This window comes from Nymphaea colorata, chromosome 11 (assembly GCF_008831285.2).
Source record: "Nymphaea colorata isolate Beijing-Zhang1983 chromosome 11, ASM883128v2, whole genome shotgun sequence".
Classification (NCBI taxonomy): Eukaryota; Viridiplantae; Streptophyta; class Magnoliopsida; order Nymphaeales; family Nymphaeaceae; genus Nymphaea; species Nymphaea colorata.
In genome coordinates this window covers 5,159,205-5,178,796 of record NC_045148.1, presented here as the reverse complement: position 1 = coordinate 5,178,796, position 19,592 = coordinate 5,159,205, and the positions used below count along the sequence as shown (strand labels likewise).

General features: G+C 35.3%; 2 protein-coding genes across 5 annotated transcripts; both read left to right on the top strand.

Moving 5' to 3' along the window:
• Positions 1 to 397: 397 nt before the first annotated feature.
• On the top strand, positions 398 to 10,961 carry LOC116264306 (farnesoic acid carboxyl-O-methyltransferase-like). Its single transcript, XM_031644446.2, has 3 exons — positions 398 to 472; positions 8,853 to 9,488; positions 10,566 to 10,961. The coding sequence occupies exons 1-3, from the start codon at positions 398 to 400 to the stop codon at positions 10,950 to 10,952; spliced, it is 1,098 nt and encodes a 365-aa protein (XP_031500306.2). The 3' UTR covers positions 10,953 to 10,961.
• Positions 10,962 to 14,357: 3,396 nt separating this feature from the next.
• LOC116264492 (style cell-cycle inhibitor 1-B) lies at positions 14,358 to 19,423 on the top strand. Of its 4 annotated transcripts, XR_004174857.2 has the most exons (6): positions 14,359 to 14,544; positions 14,645 to 14,761; positions 15,836 to 15,873; positions 18,646 to 18,959; positions 19,113 to 19,238; positions 19,318 to 19,423. XR_004174857.2 is itself a non-coding variant. In XM_031644760.2 (5 exons), exons 1-4 carry the CDS (start codon positions 14,475 to 14,477, stop codon positions 18,886 to 18,888), a joined length of 468 nt encoding a protein of 155 aa, XP_031500620.1. In that variant the 5' UTR covers positions 14,358 to 14,474; the 3' UTR covers positions 18,889 to 18,912; positions 19,113 to 19,311. The 4 variants fall into 4 exon arrangements, 2 of the variants coding, with proteins under 2 accessions (XP_031500620.1, XP_049936550.1); XM_031644760.2 differs by lacking the exon at positions 19,318 to 19,423 and having other exon boundaries at positions 14,358 to 14,544; positions 18,646 to 18,912; positions 19,113 to 19,311; XR_004174856.2 differs by lacking the exon at positions 19,318 to 19,423 and having other exon boundaries at positions 19,113 to 19,311.
• The last annotated feature ends 169 nt before the right edge of the window (positions 19,424 to 19,592 follow it).

Here is a 19,592-nt window from a genome sequence, read left to right as displayed (position 1 = left end):
AATAGAAGAATGAGAAAATAAGAGACCAACGTGAAGGGCCAAAAATCACTAAAACAGTCTGGAAAAGGCGCAATCAGTACTTCGAGAACACCAGCTTCACAAGGTTTATTTATTTTTCATTAAAAATTTAATATATTTGATTGTTTGCATATATATAATTATTAAAGTTATTGAATTATTGTTCAATCTAAGTAAAATTTCTGGTTCCGTTAGTGATCGACAATCTCAAGCACCACATGTTGGGTACGTGAAATCCTGTATAGGCAGAGTTGGGTACGTGAAATCCTGCATAGGCGGAGGAGGAAGGGTCCTATAAATTTAGATCCATACAATTCATTGAAGACCATCCAATCATTAAGCGCTAGCTTGAAGATCGAAGGAAGGCTATTATTTGAAGATGAAGAAAAGAGGAGCTGCTCCCATGGTTGGTGGGCAAGGCCGATATGGCTACTTTCACAACTCATCCCTTCAAGTATGCACTGCTACTACTCTAACCCTTATAGTCCAATTAGCCATGCATCAGCTCGTGCTTCTTTTTAATTACTCCAATTATATAAGTTCTTTCGTTCTTTAATTGGTCCATTCAAATGCTTTCTGTCATGCACCTGACTAGGTTGGTTAATTGGCTTAAAATAGCTAGCTAATCAAGTTGACGGGGGTTTATAGTTGTACCTTTATTAGAGGGACCTAATTAGTACATCATCTCATCTGCCTTTGATCTGCAATTCTTTCCAAAAACACCAGCTCTGACTGGAAGCTGCAATGGACAAAGGCCGAAAACCTCCTTCATAATATTTGGTAAAATATGCTAACATAATCCTGCAAAATCGGCTGAAATCGGTTGATTCATGCAATTTCAGTGAACTTACATATTGAGCCTCATAACATAATAATAAAGAGATTTGTTTTTTTACTTTAAGCAAAAAACTTACTTTAAAATCGAGTGCTATTGAATATTCTTGTGGAAAAGCTTATGATCCGTGCACCGGATCCTATATAGGAAAATAGGATCAAGCTCCAACGTTGATACTTATCAAAAACTGGGTGATTAATAGCCTTACGGAAATGTGTTTGTAAGAGATGGTATGAAGGAAGAACCATATTTGAGCGCCCTTTGAAGAAGTGTCACAAAAAGCACCATGGATTTAGCAAATAGGCATATATGAGGTCTGTTCACTCATCTACAGTGAATTAATTTCTCCCTTGGTATTTTCCTTCTCAAGGCATGAAAATTTTCATCAAGGAGCCATCTGATTTGCTTGGAATCAATGGAATTTTAGAATTATTGTTCTCATTCTTTAAAAATGAGAATTGCATCATTAAACAAATAATTTAATTTGATGTCGGAAGCATAGGCTTGTTCCAAAATCAAAATTATAGAAGTATGATCGCTCCTTAGACATGGAATTATGATTCTAGATCCTGGAATTTTTTTAGCGCTTTTGAGACACAAGACATAATGGTTTTAATTCATAACTAGAATTTCAAGTCTCTTTTCCTCAAACAAGTCATTTTTAGTCCTGGAATCAAAATTTCATATTGTCAAACACGAAAAAAATGGAATTGGAATTTTCATACCAATTCTAGTTTGAGGTGGAATTTTAATTCTAGATCAAAATTTCAGAATATGTAACACCATCTATATTTGTTATAACCCTGGCTTGCACAGGGTAATGCTGCATACAAGTAACAAATGATGATTTTCGAAATGACTGCATCAAAACCTTGGATTTTCGGCGGGCACTATCCTAGCAGCATGAACAAAAGCTCACTAATCCAATGATCCAATTTTTTTCTATTGCATATCTCTGATCGCTCCTATGACAGAAATAAGAGAGAACCATTAGTAGTTGAGACAACTAGATTAACTAGAAACAAAAACTAGACCACCTAATTGAAATAGATTGCCGATGTTCTTTTCTATGTACCATCCAATTCAATTTATATGTAAATGAAGAATGATTTGACTAGAAGCATCTCCTTAGTTAATTATCTATATATTTATTAAGGTGTTATTTTAATCATAAAAAATTAATGTCTCCTCAAAAAACTATAATTTGATAATTAAAAATAATATTTTCATGAAAATAACTTGAAACAGAGTTGCAGTCATAAGCATGCCAGATGATTTGTTTAAATTATTTTTAACATGTTTAAATATATAGACACATCAAAAATATACTATCTTTACTGACACGAGAAAAACATCAGCATAAACTTTTAAAACGTCAGTAAAATCTTTACCAACATTTTGGATGGAACGTTAGTAAAGCGTTTTTGAAGCTTTTACATTGAGTTTGCGCTAATGTCAAAGTTTCACCAATGGCTCTTCATGTTTGTGTATGCTAACCTTAATTTACTGATGCAAAGCCATGTCAGTGTTTATTAATCTTGTACTAAAGATTGACATCAGTAAAAATTGTGGTCTGTAACTTCTTTTTAATGATGCTATGTCTGTTAGTTTTGATTGAACACCTTGACCGATATTAGATTTTGAGCATAAGCAAAGGCTGTTTTATCAACATTATTTTCCTATGGGTAAAGTTAATGTATTTTTCACTAATCAATAATACTGAAAAATCCTAAAAATGGAAATATACAAAATAGATTACATTCCAAATAATAACATACCAACCAGCTACCTATCAAGTTTTCCAAAACAATTTTGTCTATAAATGCTTGGACTACAAATGCTATGAAACTAGACCCACAAAGCATGCTCTGTCGTGCGATTTTCATGATCACGGCCTCTACAGCTTCACCATAAACCTTGTACGTACTCCTTAAGACTATCTTCATTTGCCTCTCATAAGTCTTTGAGTACCCTTTAAGATAAACTTTACTTCACTAGATCGTATTCCATAACCTTAATTACTCAACACCATTCATAAGAGAAGAACAAAATATTTACAAAAAAAGCAATTCATTAGAAAATATGAAAATAATAGCCACATCTAGGTCATAGGAGAAAAGGTGCATCATCAAATAGCATGCTTCAAAGCATAAGCATGATGGAGTGAAGAACCTATGTATCAAGTTTCTTTCATCAACATGAGAACACAACATTATCCTACATTTAGTAATTAAACATTGCAAGAGTATAATAGCAATTTACCTTCTCAAGAGTAGTGGATTCTTCTCAGGTTTAACGTGATTACAGCCATTGATTAACTGAAGACCAAAGAACCTATCTAGTAACTAGAGTATTCTCATAGGCTCAAACATGATTACATTAGATTGGAAAGTATCTTAGAAGCATATAAGGAGCATATTCAAATGGTTTATAACAACAATCACATTAGGCTTATAATATGAAACAAAATTAAAGTTTTCTTCAACTTCTGAAAGCCTGATACCTTTATTCAGGTTTAACATATACAAAGAGCAAGGGTATGAGGACATAAGGAAGAAAAAGAATGAAAGCAAAAGTTCAACAACTATTTATGATAATAAGATGATAACCATCTTCCATAAATTGTATATGATTCTAAACTAATGTAGTACAAGAACCATCTTCTATAATAAGACGGTATTTCTACATGAATATCAACATCAAAAAACAAGTCCATGAATTGGGTCTTCAAGGTTGGACCATAGATGTCATTGGTAGAAATCAGGAAGTGTTGGCAAGCCTACATAGAACATATAGTATCTATACAACTTAATTAAAGAATCATGGTAGTGATGCTACAATCTGATTATATGGTCTTCAAGCATATCCACCCTTGCACATTTAGATTTGGGCTCAAAGACTATATCACATGTTCCTTTGAGCATGTTATATCTTGCACATGTTTCCTTAAGCACACTAGCTATCTTTCTAAAGGATTGATTTGTTCTTTTAATGTTGAATTTTCTAGTTCAAGTTGACTATTCTTTGTACATACACTAGAGAACTGCGAATGCTTGACACCTAGTAGCCCCATTGAGAGTATCCATCCATGTCTAACTTCTTCTGTCTATCTTCTACCATCACTTGGGATAGCATATAACCCTTGAAGTAAATCTGATGCTCCTTTGGGCAAACTAGCTACTTTCCCCTAGATTTTCCTAACACATTTCATGTAGACAAAGTTAGTATATATTTATACATGTACATCTACACATATATATAGTCAAAAGTGACAAATAAAAGTCTATAATACTTGTGATAACACTAATAGTTTCTGGGTAAAAATAGTTTGTGTTAGTGCTGCTTCGAGTTGCAATAAAAAACTCAAATGTGAAAGTTTGGGTCTTCTTTTCCATACTACACACTAAAATAGATATTTTTAGCTCACTACTTCACAATGAAATATTGTTGAATGAAAAATTATATGGATTAAATTCTACCAATATTAACTCAACTTTTTTTGTCTTAAATCGTGGAAAACTTTGCATACTTGCAATGTGTTGGTACTTTTGATTTTCATGCACCTGAGTATTTTTTTTACATAATTTTTTTAACTCTGAACATAATATATGATAGAGTGTTCATTTTAAGAGTTACATTGTGAACGAATTTAAGTGACATTGCATAAGAAATACATACCTATCATACTTCTTTTATATTTTTCTCAATTCATATATTCATTATCTGAAGTATTATGAGTATTCTTGCAATACACAGTTGTGCATGACCACCTTATGTTTGCTAAGAATGTCAAACTTCTCCTACTATGAATATATAAAAAATGACAACATCGATATGAACAATGTTGCATAACAATAGTTCAAAGTTAAATATAAAGCATAAATTGTCACACCCATTCCCAAAAATGTGCTTTAAAGTTACTCGGCAACTTTAAACTACATATGAAATGTCCATGTTTTACATTCAGGATCTTGACCTAGTGTTCCGATGAATGTTGTAAGAAATTTTGCATTTCTACCAATTGATTGACCAATTAAGATTATATGAAGCTTGTGCTTTTTATCATTCATCAAACTTGTAGTTGCAAGAGCTTGAGTCAGTTCACACATGTTTCCTATTGGGGGTATTGTAAAAAAATGAAAGAAAGCATCAACCAACTCAATTATTTTGCAATAAAAATTTCATATAAATAAATAAATTTATTACCTAAACAACCTTCATCCCAAGTATCAACTTACATGGTACAAACAGTCGTTAAGAAGTCATCTAGCAAAGTAATAAACACAAAATACACAATGTTGCACAAATAACCTATTCTGTTTATGGTAACATATAAGAATACAACAACAAATGAATTTTCTTAACCTAAATTAGAGGGAATGATTATGTAGAATCTCCTCTACATCCTCCCTGATCCAAGTCACATCATCATCAACATCATTAACCTAAACATTTGGAGAATTTTGTAGATCAATATCACAACTACTATTATCCATAATACCATCTCTTTTCAAAAGGTCATACAAAATATAGGCCTTGTTTTCACAACGACATGTTAATCATTGTCAAATAAAAACTGCTTGAGATGATAGGATGAGCAATTCATCTTTCATACATCTCAAGTTGATCTTGATGCATGTATCAGTTCCATCTTGTTTAATGCCAGGGTCATGTAAACTAAGAACAGCATACCATTCATATTTGAATAACACATATTTTAGTCTCTTATTGTAATTGACCTTTATAATGTCCATGGGAAATCCATAATATGTAACTTCATCAATCACATGATTCCTATCTCTTATGCTTGAAAAATTGAAAGATTGTGCATTAAAAGGTGTGCCACTGTTTTGGTATTTCATATTTTTATCATTATCTTTTATATGAAATCCAAATTCATTAGTTATAAAACCTTTACATCTAAACAGAAGTTTTCTCAAGAATTGAAATATCCATACTATGTCTTATGATATATATAGACTTTAATTGTCATGTGTTTGATGAACCTGTCACATTGAAGATATAATTATTAGATGTAAAATACTTCAATAAAACCAGTTCATGCAGTTGTATATTTCGAGAGTCTACTACAACTGGCAGATGCATTTCACCAAAGTTCATCCATGCAAGACTATCTACTTGGAGTCTCAACACTCCATCTTTAACTCGGATGTCATCATGACATGACATTTGTCATGCAACATTAGATATTGTGAAAGATCTCTTCAATCTAAATAAGAAAATCTAAAAACCTATTAATTACCTATGAAGCCAATTCTATGAACTGGTATTATAATATATATATATATATATATATATATATATATATATATATATATATATATTCTTAATGATTCATAATTAAAAAGCATGTGAACTATGACATCTTGGGAAATTTGATGATCTGCTTTGACATAATGTTATGGTTAATTCATTCTTACATATGTATTATTATAAACTTTATATAAAATATAAATAAAGTCGATGGCCCATGGGTAGGCCCTAAAACTAAACACTAACAAGCTGAAGAGAGAAAATAAATGTTTAAGAAAAAATGAAATGGACAGGAAGTTGGAAGCAAGATATGTTTAACAAACAAGTACATAAGTGACAAAATAAAAGAAGATACTTGTAGAAAAAGGAAAACAAATTACTAGGTTATGTATGATGTGAAATAGAAGGATTTTTTTTTTCCCTTTTCACGTGGCTGTAGAACAAAACAAACAAAACCTTTGATGAGAAAAACCAAAATATTGTGTGATGCATATGTGTATGTGTGTGCATGCACACACTTATGCATGGATAACTCCTAAACTCAAATTTTCATGCTACTATTGATATTTTCAAATAATTGTGACAATGGAGTCATTAGTATTTGGTTTAAATTATGTCAAACAATGCGATGTAACATGGGTCCAAAATCTACAGTTGTGAAATTCACAACTTGCTTCAACTATAGATTTCACCTAATGCAGACTAAAGATGTGAATTGAATACTTTAATGGTTAGGAATCTGTCTTAGAGCTCCAAGTTTTAAACTCGAAGAGATAGTCTAATGTGAGACCTATATTAAAATATGGTTTTAGGAAATTGCAATCTTGAGTGAGTTTCTAGACACAAGGGGAAAAGTTTGGCTTGAGATCTATGGTTTAAGATGCAATAATTTCAAGTTAATGTCCTATCAAAACATCTTTTCATAAGAATATCTAAGATTCTTTTTAAACAATAGAAGATCTATAAATCTCAAATCACCTTTAATCAAATACTCTTTTATGGGTGCCTTAGTCCTGCCTTAACTTAGCTATAGAACATGATTCCCTGCCTTCCTCTTCCGAAACAAAATCTTTTGGAAATTAGTTCCAAAGAGAGATCTTTTTCTGCTAGTATCTTTAGGAAGCCGCAAGCCTTGATCAAGAGATAACTGGACTCCATGTGACCCAGTATGCTTCTTCGAAAACTACTAGCAAAAGAAGAAAGGCATCATGCACACCATAGGATCCAAATCCTATATGGAGTTTATATGATATAGTTTATAAGTATGTTGGCAAAAATTTTGCAAAATATGACTGCAACTTATGTAAACCCAGAATTACATAGTGAGAAAAGGAGCCTTTGTCAGTAAAGGCTTGGGATTGGCCAAAGAAACAAGCAAGACTTCCAATTAATAGAAAAGAGAAAAAGAAGTGAAAGAGAAAAAAGAAAGAGTTAGCATGCAAAAAATCTAGTTTTTATGGAACTATGTAGATGAATGATTACCTTCATGTAGATGTAGTTTCTTTGCATAGGTATCCAAAACAAAATCTATATTATCTGACATTTGTTGGTCATAATGATGAAAATATAAACTTCTGGTTACCACTTAGAGAACATATAATTGAAGCACAAGGAAGAGAAAATGGGATTCCCAATCACTAAGAGCAGTTTAGAGTGCAGTTTTCCATTTATAAACTGACATATAGAAACCTGAATGCATGTGTCTACTATTAGCTTTGCAGGTTCAACTAACATCAGCTTAAAATTGAGAAGCCCCATTTACTATAATATCTTGGTTTTCAATATTGGAAATGGATATTAACTTCAACTTATATTCTTCAGTCTTTTGAGCATGTGTTCAATATAGTATCCAACACAATCATATTTTTGTTGGCAATTGAACCACACAAATTCTATCAGCATCTCATTTTCAATAAAACCATTCAAGTTGGTATGAATCAACTAACCGGACCTAGAGTATGATCAACTAAAGAAAAAGGTCACTATATTCAGCTGAGTGCAGTAGCAAAATGTCCAAGCAAACTGAAAGACACATTTTTTGTGACAATCAACTTGGGCTAAAGTAGATTACAGGCACTGCGTAGCTGGTTTCCCAATTAGCCACTGCTTGTCATGGAACCTTTATTGAAATTTGTTGAGAAAATGTCACTAGAGATGCACCAGAAAAGGACTTGTACTGATGTTGATTGAGAAGACATCACTCAAGATTTTGGACTTTAATTGGCATTTCCTAAGGTCATCAGTAAAAAAAAAAAAAGCTTTTGTGACATTCTATTAAGGATGCCACTAATAAGGACCTTCACTGACATCAAAGTGCAAAACATCACTAAGACTCAAAAGCAAAAAAGAACAAGGGACTTTCAATGATGCAGATCTACTAATATAAACATATATACATGTATATATATACATATATATATATATATATATATATATATATATATATATATATATATATATATATATATATATATATATATCCGTGTGTGTGTGTGTGTTTGTGCAGCCATGCCATGGAAGGCCATCTTTTCCATATGTTTGAGGGAATATTGATGACCAAATATGAGGCAAAAAATTTCATTAATCTACATTCACATGTGTGACATTCAGTTTCATTTTTCTAAGTTGCATTCAGCTAATAACTCTTTGTGGACTGATTAACTATTTATTGTGTTCAAAATGTGTTAGAATTAATATTGCTTGAAATTTCACATACAACTTGCAGAAAAGCAGCTTTTTGGCTGTCAAAGATATGGTACGTGAAGCAATTGTTGACAAATTTGATGTCCCAATTCGAGGGGGCACAATTCGAATCGCAGACCTCGGCTGCTCAGTTGGACCTAACACATTCTATACCATGCAAACTATTGTTGATGCAATCTTGCTGAAACTCAAAAAATTAACAAGCTGTGATCAAGTGGATGGAGTGGAATTCCAGGGGTTCTTCAATGACCAATTCGGGAATGATTTTAACTTGCTCATCAATTCCATCCCTTTCGACCGAACATACTGTGTGGCAGCAGTGCCTGGATCATTTTATTCACGGCTGTTTCCCCGAGCATCAATTCACTGCTTTAATTCTTCAGTCTCGCTGCATTGGCTCTCCAAGTCTCCCGATGGTGTAGCCAACAAGGGGAGGATACTCTATTATGGTGGTGGGCCAGACATTCTAAATGCTTATATTGCACAGTTCAGGTTGGACATGATGGCATTTCTAAGTGGAAGGGCAGAGGAACTAGTGACAGGAGGACTGCTGATTCTTCAATTCTTGTGTCGCCCTAAATGCATGGCACCCGATGCCGCTCGCTATGATATTGTGATCAGCTTTGTTGAGCCCGTTCTTCGAGAATTTGTTATGGAGGTAAGTCCTAAGGCCATGGTCGAAGTTAATCCTATGTTTTAGCTAACATCAAGAAAGCTTTTTCTTTTTATTTTCCCTTTATTTAGGGTGAGTGGTTCATTTCACTGCCCTCTTGTGCACTCCACCCTCAATGTTCCACAGCATGCTTCGAGACCTATTACGGTTGAGAGGAAGACTACATTGGGAAGTGGGATGAGACAATGACTACTTCTAGATTTGAATAGAAGCCCCTTAAAAAAGTGGACTACTTTGCCACCCAATGAGATATAACCTCTTGGGGTTTTAAGAGAAGTTTCTTTTTCATTTTCTTTTTAATGCCCAAAAAAACCATGTGGGGCTGTGTCTAGCTGTTTCATTTCATTATGAAGCTCAAGTATTTGGCACCAAGTAGGAATTAAATTCAAAACTAGAGAACTAACAATTGAATCTCGAGGCATTATAATCGTATATCGTGAAATGAGTCAAGAGTAGATCACCCAAGTTATTTCGCTCAATGGACCGACGTGTGGTCAACGTCTCATGTTGTTAGTGTGACATTGTCAAAATGATGTTTGAGATGCGCCCGATAGTTATAAGAACAAGTAACTAGTTTTGGGACCATAGTTTTATGTGATTCTTGTATAATTCCTTTTTAGAAAAGAATTAGAAATCTTGTAATCTCAAAGAAAAGGATTCACAAATGCCAACCAATTAATGTGCACCATTTTGATGAATGATTGGTTCAGTTGTGTCATACCAGAAAACGGTAATGAGGTGAAGCAACCTATTTTTTTAGGAAAAATTATAAATAGGCTCTCAACGAAAGATCCAATAACAAATAGGCGTCCAACATTTGAAATTCAATAAAAAGGCCACCAACTTTTGACTCAAATTCTCAAGACCACTCTTCCAGTAAAAATATTAAAATAATAATAAAAAATATGAAAATACCCTTGTTTTAATAATTTTTTAATTAGAAAAAAGACAGCAGTCGCGAATGAAAGTGCTAATTAATGCATTAAAATGTATGTTTCTTGTTCTCCTTGCTTTGACGACTGGTTATGAGATGAACTTGTGGCTTTGAAATTTCATTTGAAGGGTAAAGTGAAGGAAGAGGAGCTGGATTCGTTCCAAATGCCATTGTTTGCACCGAGCATCGAGGAGTTCAAAGAGGTGGTAGAGATGAACGGGTACTTTACCGTCCATGTGGCAGAACATGTGAATCAGGGGTGGGGATTGAAAGGGGGAGGGGATGAAGGGACTGAAGCTGATCTCGAGCAGCTAGCACAAAGCATGGGCATTGCCTCGAGGGCAGTTTGTGAGAAAATGTTGAGCGACCATTTTGGCAGCGACATCTTGGATGAGCTTTTCCAAAGGTTCCCGAACAAAGTGTACCAACACTTCTCTGCTCTAATTCCTTCCATACCTTCACCTCCGCCATCTGCGTTCTTTGTTCTGCAGAAGAAGCCACATTCTCCTGCCTAGTTCCTTTTGCTTCCTAACTCCTCCTCATAGGGGATGAGTAATGCTATTATGGCTTTTACCAATGAATAAATTGTTAAACCAGTTTATATGTATGTGTATGTCATTCTTTGTTTTGCAGAAGAAGCGACATTCTCCTGGCTAGTTCCTTTTGCTTCCTAACTCCTCCTCTTAGGGGACGAGTAATGCTATTTTGGCTTTTGCCAATGAATAAAGTGTTAAACCAGTTTATATGTATGTGTATGTACTATGCAGCAATCAATAATTTGAAATGTCCATGTCTTCTTTTAGCTTGGGAAATTTAGATAGCTGATGGAGCTTAATCCAAATCATGGGTAAGAGTTTGAGTTTTTTATTTTAAGTCTTTTAGAAGATGAAGTATCCGTTTTCTTTTCTCCCCAACACCTCCATGTTTGAAAACTATGCTCATCACAAGTGTCTCTTCATTTTACAGTTCCTTCTTTAATTTACAATTTTTAAAACTTGAAGGGTTGAGTTTTATACAATGCATCTGTAAATCATGGTCATGGTGGGGTAGGGATGAGTGTTGTAAGGGGAAACTCGTCAAAACCCTTGTGAGAGTTTTCCCGAGCACTTGTGTGCTCTGGCATGCAGGTCGAACTCTTACCACGTTCCACTGAAGAAGGGAACAAAAGAATTGTGAGTCCTAAACAATTGCATTAAAATCAGCACTAGCACACAATTGCATTAAAATCTAAAGAAGAAGGTACCAACTCTGCGATCATGTACATGATAGGTATATCTATCCACTGCATTATGCTTTCAAATTAAATCCTAAACTCTTCTAACACAAAGTCATGTTATTTCCATCATTCACAACTTACATCAGTGCAATGATATCATACTTTCGACCTCTAGTGTCATTCTTGATAGATGCATTCCTTTAGGCTGACCTGTGGCTAGTGACTCTTCACCCCTGGCTCTAGACTTCATGGAGTGTTAAGGGATGATACTCTATCACTTTCAGCTTCTCGATTCAAAAGAATGTTAAGGGCTTTCTAGACCCCGAAGAAGAGTTAAGAGGTATAAGTTCACATACCTATAATTTGTAGACTTCAAAGGGGTGTTAAGAGGTTAAGAATTAATTGACCTCAAGTTTTTAGACTACAGAAGAGTGTTATGAGGCATAGCACATTAGTCATCTTATTACCAATTGGTCACCATGACAGGTATCCACCTTAGCTTACCAAGATATGATCCTGCTTAGAAGCCTCATCATTAGGCCTTCTATGCTTGGATCTTATAGCAAAGGTTTAATCAACCAGTCAATGGAAATCCACCCACCATGCTTTTCATCTCAATCATTTCATAACTATTTCTTAACCAATGCATTACTGCTAAAATTTATACCTTGGCACACCTATTAATGGAACTTTGAAATAGTCTATAGCAGCATGTTTTATTGGTTTAACTCAATCTTCAGTAAAAAAAGAAAAAAGCTATAAAAAGTATATTTTCTACAATTTTCTTGTCACTCTCTCGGACTTACAATATGTACATATGTATGTACACATGTATACATATCACAGCAGGTCTAATCATCAAGAACAGCATATCTAAATAGAGATTCTGGGAGCTGTAATATGTGGCTTAGCAACTCATAACTCATTAAAGGCTTAAACATTGCTAATAGTACAAGATTCACACACATATGATAACAACCATTATATTAGTAAGGTTACTGACCTAACAGAATGTTCAACTCCTCTTTACTCACAATTTTCTCACCACAAAAGAAAGTGTTTACCTACTCAAAAGGATGTCCGGCATGTCTTCGTATATGCCCGCACGGGCCGATCTACAAATTGTAAACAACAACAACGATAAAATATACATATATTATTGGCCGAATTTATATACTATTCATAATACTCATGCTAAGAGCCTTGAATTGAGTTATGGCAATCTTCCATCTCATGGATTTTTGTCCAATGCGACATCAGCGGCACACAGTATTTCTAAAGTCTTGGTTCTTCATTTACCAGGTACACCAGCAAAAGAGACAAAAACATGAAAAAACTAAAGTAAGTTTAGCAAGGAAATGTATTATCAATGGAGAAGCTAAAAACTATAGCTAATTGCATACGATTAATTCTCAGGTGTGCATCAAGATCCTACTTTCAATTGTGCAGAATCCCCAAAAGTAATGTTGCTGAAACGACTTAAATCAGCATCTGTCAATTGCAACACTGAAGCCGTAAAACTGAAATTCATCTTTCTCATCCCCTTTTACGGTCACAAAAGGAAGTAACGAAACAGTAGATATTGTATTGTTTCAATATTTAATTGAACAGAGGCAGAACCAAACACACATTAGAACAGCTCGAGAAAGCAATTGGACTCTGATCATGTTCAATTAGGAATTTCCAAATGATATAACCGGAAAATTAAATCCTCAGATCCAGGCATATGATCATTTTGTCAAGAATTGTTGTTCTAACTAGCACAACCTAAGTCCATGAGAAACCAGAAAAGAGAAGTCAAAAGTATACCACCATGAAAGTCTTCTATGTTGCACATGGAGGAACTCAACTTTACTGGCTTTATACTTAAAAGGGAGACTAATTAATCCAGTTTCTTCAGCCTCATTGATAGCAAAGAGAAAAGAAAACTACAAAATGTATGAATTTATTTGTTTATAATTTTTTTCATTAGAATGTTGAAGCTTTTGTTTAATTTTTTTATTTTATTTTTTTCAATTTTATAATATATTTGATCATTTTCAAATTTTATGTGTTTTTAAAATTAAAGTATGTTTTTAGATTAATTTGGTTCACAAACAATTCCAATTCCGATGGAATTGTCGATTCGTTAGATCATTAGGCTTTCCCATTCGATTCAAAGACTGACTTTGGAACATTCATTCTAACAACATTATGTATGATTGTAGAGAGAGAGAGAGATTGGGTTGATCAAGCGTGGTTTTTGTGAACTATTTTACAATTTGATCATTTGATCTATATGCTATGTCACAAGTACTCTTTAAAAAAAAGGCCGCACCCGTGTTGATACGATCTTGGTGCTGGTGTTGATACAGGTGCAGCTTCAACACACATCTCCAACCACATTCGTTTTTATACATGTCCAAAATATTTTTTATTCCTTTTTTCTTCTCTTTGTTCTTTTATTTCTTTGTGTAAAGCAATAAAAAAAAGGACAAATTAAGTCATGAAACATGCTAAAATTATGTATATTATGAATACAGACGTTTTTATATATATATATATATATGTATATATATGTATATATATAACCAACGCCCTGGCACTCATTTGACATAGTCATATGTAGAAACTAAATCCAAACTAAAACATTCTCGCATGCTCCGATCCAATTGACCCAAAACAGAGATAAACGGACATAACTTGATTTAGATATCCAAAATATCCGATCCTTCTGAAGGGCTCAACCGAGAGGCCTGCGAGGCTGCGAGCTACGGCGGGGCTCTTACGAGGTTTCTGAGCGTCCCGAGTGGATCAGTAATAGAAGGCAAGGGAAATCGAGATGGGCAGGAATGACGGCGATTCCGACAGGAGGAAGAGATTGAAGCGGCGTTCTCATCCGTCTGACGAAGGTCTTCGTTCCTCTCCGAAAGTCCTCCATCTCTTATTCTCTAGTTCTCTTATGCGGTCCCTCCTTCTAATTTTTGATTCGCTCTTTCGATTGTATCCCAGAGGATGGTGAAAAAAAGAGGCATCGATCGAGAGACAAGCAGACGAAGCGTAACGAGAAGGACGGCAAGAAGAGGAGGCACAAATCATCCCGTCGATCTTCCAGAGACGACGATAAGAGTTCGCATCCTTTCGTTTCGCTTTACCTTGCTTTTCTTTCGTTCCTTTTTCCTTCTATAGGTTTGTCCCATGGAGATGATGTAGTTTGAAAGCACTAGACAGCCAATGAAGTTGGTTTTGTTTGCAAATTCTGTTCTTGTATTAATTTCTCTTTTGTCTTCGTTTGTTTATGCTGCATGAATGTTTCTTCCTCTAATGTGGAACCAAAGATTCCTATTATTTTTGCCTTCTGTTTCACTTAACCAATTTTATTCAAAGAGTCAACTTGTATGAACGTCACATGGATCCTTCTTTGAATGATGACAATGTTGATGCTGAAACAAATGGGGATTGAAATTTGCTAAAACTTCACTCTGCGTTTAGATGGAAACCATATTTCTACTACTTTACTGCTTAGTCATATGTGACTCTTGTAATTCAATTAGCTATTCTGCTGAGTTGACAAGACAAACGAGAGGAGCCAGTGTTGGTTCCCTTTGATTTGGCTCATGGAGCGCTCGTTGAAACGTGATATAGGCTCGGCCAAACGAATTGGAAATAACAAGTGTTTAGCTTGACTCGGCCAAACGAATTGGAAATAACAAGTGTTCCCGCGATGTAGCATGGATGTTGATGTCTCTATCTTGCAAACAGTCATAGAGCCCAAATTCGATGTCCTGAAGCTATTAGAGTCGGCGATTAGCCAGTGAACTTGGCTCACTATTCCATACTCCAAATCCTATTGCGTAGTGGAAGTTCCTTATGTTTCTCTTGACATGACAACTCAAATCTGCTCTTCTGATAGCTATGAGCTCAACCTCACTTAGGCTATTCACGAGAGCACTCGAAGCTTAGGCATCCTCCTGTCAGTTCATTCTGCTCACTTGCATCCCTTGTTTGTGCGGTGCTCCCTCTCTCTCTCTCTCAGAGACACACACCTGCACACATACACTCACACACATGGGCTGTCAATTTTTTTCCTACCTGCTTTGCAATGTAAAATCTTCATCAGAAGTATTTGGCATATATTGTTATTGTACTTGTATCCCCTCGAAGATAGCTTGCTTAAACTTACCTGCACTAATTTCTTTTCAGAGATGAAGAGGGTGAAGAGGAAAGAGCAAAAGTCATCTGTAAGATATGTGCCCTCCATCTCTTGTAGACATTATTGGTTTGCATTGAAATTTCAAAAGAACAAAAAGTACGAGAGTATGTTCATGTTTTAGATGTTTGAAGGCTCTTTCTGCAAAAACACTCTAATACTGACATTTTTTTACTTAAATACAATGGATGAAAAAACTGAAGCTCTAAATAGGGTGGTGGGACCAGTGAAAGAAAGGTTCTAGCCACAAAAGAAAGCATCCCAATTCAGGATAGGAAGAAGAAAAACTTAACATAAATTTCCATGGGACAGACCTGTGGGTAATGGTTGACGTCATAATTGATGTGACCTCATTAAAATACATTGCTCCTAATAGGGGGGTTTAGTACAGCAGCAAAACCCTACATAACAAAATGTTAAACATATTTCCTTTTGTAAGAAGACATGATTGAACATTTTTACTGTTGTCTTTACTGTCATTGAAGTTTTTACCTCTGTTTATATCTATGTTATCAAAGTCACTAGGCACAACCTGGGTGACAGGCTGCGCCTAGCACCTCGGAGCGCTTGGGCACGACTAAGCACACTTAGGCGACCATTTAACTAATTATGACTGTATGAATTACTTACATTCAATATTATATAATTGATTTCAATTATATACTATATCAGAATCTCAGATTGTCATATATAACTTAATATATATGTTAAAAAGTGTGGAAAGCAACTATGATATATATTAAGTTACTAGTTCTTAAGTATTAAGTTATATGATATGACTAATAGTGATATAGTCATCATATAAAAACAATCCATAACAGTCAATATTACATGGTTTATATTATACTATAGTATTGAAGATACAAGAAACAGAAACTTAATACAATTAGTTCCTAGTCTCAAATGTTCACTTAAATAGCCATATCCACATTGAAGAAAAAGTGAAAGACTATCCCTTCTGCTTCCACAACTTAAAAATGTACACCACACCAGTCTCTAGCCTATTTAGTCCATATTAAAGAGTTTTTATGAACCCCGTTGAGTCACTGAGTGTCTCTTCAACTTCTATGGACTGCGCACAGGCACGCCTAGTTGCACCTAGGCATGACTAGGCATGAGCTTAGGTGCACAATCACCTTGTATTACCTAAGTGGTGGGCTTAAGCGATGCAGGTGTCGTAGCGCCTAGGCATACACTTAGACGACACCTCAACAACATAGGTTTGTAGCAATCCCCATTTCCCAGTGAGCCGGTGGCTGACGCATTAGGTGATATGGTCAAAAATTCTTCAAATATCCATTATCTATATAGAATGCCTGCTGGGGCAGTGTAGCATATGATATCTTAGTACGATAGATGTCCAATTTTGTTCAGCCCTTGTTAGGCTGATGGTGAAGGCATTGATGCAAGCATTTTTTTTGTTATTTTTCATTAAACATGAATGTAGAGGCTGATAACAAGGCATTGCTGGAAACATTTCTTGTCAAATATGAACTTGCAGTTTTTTTTTTCCCCATTTCTTATCTATTACAAAACAGGTTTGAACTAACTGAATGAAAATGCTTTGGTCTTTTAACTTCAAATTCTAACATGGGATACTGACAGCAGTCCTTTCTCTCTCTCTCTCTCTCACACACACACACACATATATCAAGTCTGATGCATATATTGCATCAAGCAAACTGTGACAAAACAACATTTTACATGTTTGGATTCAACAACCAACAGAAAGCTTATTGTTTCCATGGGCATGATAAGGTATAGGAAATGGACGGGAAGGAGAACATTCTTCCATTCATGTTTAGAATTTGCAGATAACATGCTTGGGCCAACTTGTTTTCTCCTCTTTCTCGAAGAAAGTGGGAGGTGTCCTAGGAGCTGCACTATGGTCCTGTAGGGGCTCCACTCATTTGGTAGGCATGTGAACATCACCAATAGGGCTAGGCAAGATGGTACCCGGCCCAGCCTGATAACTTATCGAGCCGGCCCGGGTTGGTCCGACGCTGCCCGATTCAGCCTATGTTTTTTTAATATTATTTTTTATTTTTATAATGATATTATGATATAAGCTTTGAAGAACCTGCCAAGCAAGAAGCCCATATTTTATTATGATTAATTATATTTATGTATTATTTTATATTTAAAAATAATTTTTTTTATTTTAACCGGGCCGGGCCGGCTCGATGCCCAGGCCTAATTACCAAGTTGATAGATGTTAGTTCAAACTTGGAGGTTTCTCTTGTAGCAAGTCGAGATTGAGGTACTGTTCCATAAGAGGGACCTTAAGGGTTCTTTACCAGCCTGAGGCTTATCCAAGGAAAAAGGAAAGAGGGGAATGTTCACTGGGATTTGAACTTGTTTTGAAACCTTAAACCATTCTCAGCGATCCTTCCACAAAATAAATTTGTACTTGCTTTCTTGTCCTTTTCCATGGATGCCTTTCCTGAAGTAAGAAAACTTATTTTTCAATTTTCATTGGTTGATATACTCGTGCTGATACGCAACAACATGGTTGGCATATACTGATCAAAGTTTATGGATGCAATGATATTGCAAATTGGGTTACTCCCACACCGTGTTTACCAAATACCAAGTCAGAAATCTGCAGAGGATGCATAATATGTACTACTAGGATAAGGTCCTCATGTTTTATAGTGATACTGGTCTATGAACAAGCATAAGAGCATGCTTATATGTGTGCATGCTGGAGCGCTGCATAGCTTTGGGAGCTATTTTTGTGGAGGACATGCAATAAACACTGTCTTTTGATCTCTGACTAATGGTTTTTCCTTCCATGAATCAGTTTGAAGAGATTTCACTGGGTGACTACTACTCCAAGAACAACGAATTCTCAAGCTGGTTGAAGGAAGAAAAAGGAGTGTTTTTTTCTGATCTATCATCCGAAGAAGCACACAAACTATTCGAGAGATTTGTCAAGGACTGGAACAATCAAAACCTGCAATCTCATTATTATGAAGGCATAGCCTGTGCCCCCCGGACAAGCCATAACTGGAAGATTAAACATGATAAAGTATCTGATGGTTGAAGACCATAACTAGAAAGTTTATCTGTGAGACATCAGTTTCTGCCTTCTGGAGTTTGTTTTCAATTTCTTCGGTATGACTATTTTGATAGTTGAAGTAAAACTAGAACTCTTTTGTCCATATGAGCAGAGAGGATATGGCTTTTGAGGCCTAATTTTATCTTTTTCAAAGTTAGGTGTGGACTAAAACCGACTGACACCCGTTCAATTTGATGTGTGGATTTTAGGTACTGATCCCTACACTGTGAAAAGTAATCCATCTCAACCATGTGAGAAACCCCAGTTGAACATTATCAATGGCAACGGACGGAGCGCATTTTGCATGTTCTAGTTTCGTGTTTTGTAATTAACAGGTAAACAGCTGTATGTCATTTTCAGGTTGAAAATAAACTTGTTTAACTTGTTAATCATGGAGATGGTTGTTTACATTAGATGCCTTAGGACACTGTAGCATTGAGCGTGGGCCTCAGCTTGTTTACTACCACTGTTGAACAATGTAACTCTTGAAAGCGAGGAGCGTGGGCCTCAGCTTGTTTACCTCACTGTCTGAGCTTGATCTCGGAACAACTCAGGCTTGAACGCCATTCAACTGCTTTTAGTATTTTACCAGCCATACTGAGAGGTGGGTGCGATAAAGCCATTCCTATGGCTCTGCTCTGCTTGCTGAGTTCTTTTTTTGAAAAAGTTTGAATGCGCAGTTAATCAGG

What these genes read in the sequence shown, in the direction of transcription:
- LOC116264306 (XM_031644446.2), top strand. Translation starts at nt 398, where the DNA reads ATGAAGAAAAGAGGAGCTGCTCCCATGGTTGGTGGGCAAGGCCGATAT. An exon ending in TTCACAACTCATCCCTTCAA is followed by an intron (nt 473 to 8,852) that starts GTATGCACTGCT and finishes TACAACTTGCAG; the next exon opens with AAAAGCAGCTTTTTGGCTGT. An exon ending in TTCGAGAATTTGTTATGGAG is followed by an intron (nt 9,489 to 10,565) that starts GTAAGTCCTAAG and finishes TTTCATTTGAAG; the next exon opens with GGTAAAGTGAAGGAAGAGGA.
- LOC116264492 (XM_031644760.2), top strand. Translation starts at nt 14,475, where the DNA reads ATGGGCAGGAATGACGGCGATTCCGACAGGAGGAAGAGATTGAAGCGG. An exon ending in TTCTCATCCGTCTGACGAAG is followed by an intron (nt 14,545 to 14,644) that starts GTCTTCGTTCCT and finishes ATTGTATCCCAG; the next exon opens with AGGATGGTGAAAAAAAGAGG. An exon ending in TTCCAGAGACGACGATAAGA is followed by an intron (nt 14,762 to 15,835) that starts GTTCGCATCCTT and finishes ATTTCTTTTCAG; the next exon opens with AGATGAAGAGGGTGAAGAGG.